The sequence below is a fragment of the Physella acuta genome, unplaced genomic scaffold (genome assembly GCF_028476545.2).
Source record: "Physella acuta isolate Inbredline_101_S28 unplaced genomic scaffold, ASM2847654v3 ptg000883l, whole genome shotgun sequence".
NCBI classification, from domain to species: domain Eukaryota; kingdom Metazoa; phylum Mollusca; class Gastropoda; family Physidae; genus Physella; species Physella acuta.
In genome coordinates, this window is record NW_026732400.1 from 543474 (window position 1) to 547431 (window position 3958).

Genomic DNA, 3958 nt, shown 5'->3' on the forward strand with positions numbered 1-3958 from the left:
GCATTTATGGCAACCTACATTTCTTGTTCAATGTTCTCAAGATCTTCCTCAGTAACTAAATTATCGAGAGCCTCTCTTGGTAGATTTGAAGTGCTAAGTCCCACTTTTGCTTTGCATCCAAAAAGGCTTCGTATGGCGATTGTTGGATTCCTTTATGAAAAGAACGATTTTTCATAAATTTAATTAATTTGAGACTCAGCTAATGAGCTGATTCATTTGATTCGATTTTTTTTTTTTGCACGATTACAATAATTTCTCTATACTTCATATACGAGAAGGTAAAAAAAGCTAATTACAGACAGGCTGATACTATAGTAAAAAAAACACATCCCCGTCTGTATTATAATAATCAAAGATCTAAAACTTACTAATTTTGGCAGGCGTGACTTCAGAATCAAGCAAACGTAGTGTTAAACTTAAACAGTCAAGTAATACGCACAGAAATCTGGAATGCAATTCTGTCGGTATTTATCATGCAGTCCAGTCAAAGCGCGGTGATGGGTCTACTTCATTTGGTATTCCCCTTTTGTTGGCGAAATATGGTTTCTGACGCCCACGTCAACTCAAGTCGCTTTATTGTTCAACTTACAAGGGTTGCATCGAACGCGGCAAAGTCTTTTGAACGTTCCGTCTAATTGTTGCACGTGGTCGGTGACGCCGACTGTCTTTGATTTTGTTCTTTGATGATTGTCTCGCCTCGTCATCATGGAGAGGGTGTCACTTACAGTTGTAGTCCATATATGGAAACTAACTTGGATTTACATTTTTTCTTTTGACAGTCATCTGCTATGTCTGTCTCATGGTCTGACGGCCCTTTTGGTCCATGTCGCCTTGCATATAGAATGCTATACAAACAAGAGCTAAACAATACGTTACTTACAGTAAAACCCAACCCAGAATAATGAAAACTCGATCACAACTTAGTCTAGATAGAACATTGGCCAGGACATCCCTTCAAGTCGCACATTAGCCGGCCAATGTACAAAATACGCTGTCAAGTTTAAGCACCTCGGACTTTGGCCTGTACGTCCCGGCCAGTGCGCGCATTGGCCGGCCAATGTACGAACTACGCTCTTAGTGCAAAGTTCTTCGGGCTTTGGCCAAGAAAGCCGACCAATACGGGCTTTGGCCGCACTTCGGGCTTTGACCGTAATATATATATATATATATATATATATATATATATATATATATATATATATATATATATATATATATATATATATATATATATATATATATATATGCGTTCGATGAATGCGCAAATGAAACTGATGAAAGTGAAACCTCATAAAAGATTAAGAATTACTAGTCTAGAGCCTAGAAAAAAAAAGTTGGTTCGGTTGTTTTCGATACTTTCGGTATTTAAAATCGAAAGTAGACATAGAATCTAGATTTTAATGTACTGCTGCAGAAGTTTTAAAATAAGATGTCGCGGTGCGTTCTTTTTGTCCGAAACATAGGCTGGGCTTGTGCGAGAAGTTAGTTTCTCTAAATTGTACTTTAATTTATTTGTACTAGATCTGTAGGGCCTATTTAATGTATTTATTTAGACTAAATTTGAAATGATTTTTTGTAACACTAATAAACTAACTGATCTGACTTGAAATGTGGCTGGGTTGAAATTCGTTGTCCGTCCTTTTGCCTTTACTCAAGTTTGGCTGAGTTTTTACAGGCTAACTCTAAGGCTAGATCTCTATAATCTATAATACTCTATGTCTATGACTCTATATTATTAGTCTATCCTAGATGAAGTAGATCTAGATTTAGATCATAGAGTAGTCAGTAGAGTCTAGTAGCTAGTAGGACCTAGGAGATTCTAGCTCTAGAAATTATGTAGAATGTTTGTTAGGCCTATAGAGTCTAATTATAAGCAAAATTTATGTGGAAATTATAGTTCATTTAAAATTGATAGCCCTTTCTAAAAAACAAGGTAATTAAAAAGTCTAGTGACAATTTTAGCGCAATTTCCTTATGTTATCTAAAAATAGCTCTGTCGTAGCGTAAATCAAGAGCAGGGTTAGTAAAACCATTGGTTAGTTATTAAAACGTTTTTTATTAATTTTTTTCAGTATTTTACATGTTTTATTTACAATAGAGTTACATGACTAAAAACCATTGCGCGCCTACTGAACGTGATGGCGCAACCATGGAACGCGATGGCGCAGCTATTGAACGTGATGACGCGTGTGGTGTGGTTGGAAAAAATGCCTACTAATTCGGTCCAAATTTTAATTAATTCAAAATTTTTTTTGTGACCGAACGAAAGGATATTTTTGAAAACTTTCTTCGGCAATATTGTTCTAAATTATGGCAGGAATCGATTGGTACATGTTTCAAGTCGCTTAGTGGTCTGGTTGCCGAGATATGGGCCAAAAACTGCATTTTTTCGAGTTTTTTTGGCTTTTCCGGGAAATCCATGAAAGAAACCCGTAATTTTTATGGCCTATGTTCATCCTCGTAACTTGCTTAACATAATTGCTTTTGGAACTAGTCATCGATATTGCTTCGTTGAGGAGGAGATACGACTTAAAGCCCGGACACACATTCATCCATACATCCATACATTCATTCATCCATCCATTCCCAGAAATGACGAGTTAATAAACGCAATTCTCCAGAATGGAAATTGCGCTAAAAAACTAGATATACTATAGATCTAGATCTATCTAGAATTTAGCATCTATCTCTATACTAGATCTATCTAATGATTATGATATCTAATCTAGATTCTTGTTATAAATCTAGTATTTTAATTAAAGTTAAAAATATAATTCATTTAGCCTAATTTGTTAAATTTTAACAGGCTTTGGAAAATCCTAATTATTTTAATTGGGTCTGTTATTTATATTAATTATTTATTACTCTAATAAATGTTTTTTTTTTTTGAAAATTGAAAGATTATAATCTACACCATCATGAATAATAATTAATAGCTTGACTTCATTGCCAAAACCATTTCAGGTGACTTGCAAGAGTATTTCAAAAATTTTGGAAAAGTTCTCAAAGTTACCATTCCTATGGTATGTTTTCTCCCTTGTGTAGATACCACAGTTTACTTTTTAACAAAGTCTACCAAATGGACGTTAAGTTTAAATGAAAAAGTATTTAGATTTTTCTTTTTTTTTCTAAACAGAATTGGGAGACAGGTTTTAACAAGAATGTTGCATTTATTTCTATGAATGCCAACTTGCAATCTATAGACAAACTGGTCAAAGATTATCATGTAATCGATGGACAAGAAGTAAGTTTAAAATATTTTAGTCATATAAATAATAGATTGAATTAACATTTTTAGAATTTTTAGTTGGTTCATATTTTAAAGAAGTGATTTTTCCATTATTATTACCAAAGAAGCAAATACTGAACACAAGATCAGTACAAGCCATGGCAGAAAATCATTTTTTTCCTGTTAGGTGTGATAGTATACAATTGCAAACTCCATAAGTCCTGATAGATGAGGCCAGATAGCTGGTTACAGCAACCCATTTAGGAAAGAACTCTGCAATCAAACAACTGCTTTTTGCAGATTATTTTTGAGTGTGATTAAAGGCTATGGAAGCAAATCTAGAAAGAAAGCAGGCTTAAGTCTGAATGGGCAATATGTCACATAACATGTTGAGATGCAATTATTTAATGTTAGGGCAAATCCCTTTCAATATTAGTTAAGAACGAAGAAGACTCCTGATGTATATTTTTTTATAATACTGATTATGCAAGTTCTAAAAATAAATATAAAAATCTTATTTGTTTAATATTACAGGTAACAGTAGAGATAAGAAGTGAAGGTAGAAAACCTGAAGAAGCACAGTGAAAATGTATATCAACAAAGTTTACTGTATGAATGAAGATAAAAATAAACATTGTCAAATATAATGCATCTTTTATATTGTCATAGCATGCTGACCCTATATATTGGTTTTGGCCAACAACTATAATTTGACATAATAAAGCTCAG

The 3958-nt window shown here is 33.6% G+C and overlaps 1 protein-coding gene across 1 annotated transcript; it reads left to right on the forward strand.

Moving 5' to 3' along the window:
• Positions 1 to 1365: 1365 nt before the first annotated feature.
• Positions 1366 to 3876, forward strand: LOC131952636 (SRA stem-loop-interacting RNA-binding protein, mitochondrial). Its single transcript, XM_059315383.1, has 4 exons — positions 1366 to 1481; positions 2965 to 3023; positions 3137 to 3244; positions 3764 to 3876. Exons 1-4 carry the CDS (start codon positions 1430 to 1432, stop codon positions 3812 to 3814), a joined length of 270 nt encoding a protein of 89 aa, XP_059171366.1. The 5' UTR covers positions 1366 to 1429; the 3' UTR covers positions 3815 to 3876.
• The last annotated feature ends 82 nt before the right edge of the window (positions 3877 to 3958 follow it).

What these genes read in the sequence shown, in the direction of transcription:
- LOC131952636 (XM_059315383.1), top strand. Translation starts at nt 1,430, where the DNA reads ATGTCGCGGTGCGTTCTTTTTGTCCGAAACATAGGCTGGGCTTGTGCG. An exon ending in AGGCTGGGCTTGTGCGAGAA is followed by an intron (nt 1,482 to 2,964) that starts GTTAGTTTCTCT and finishes AAACCATTTCAG; the next exon opens with GTGACTTGCAAGAGTATTTC. An exon ending in ATGTAATCGATGGACAAGAA is followed by an intron (nt 3,245 to 3,763) that starts GTAAGTTTAAAA and finishes TTAATATTACAG; the next exon opens with GTAACAGTAGAGATAAGAAG.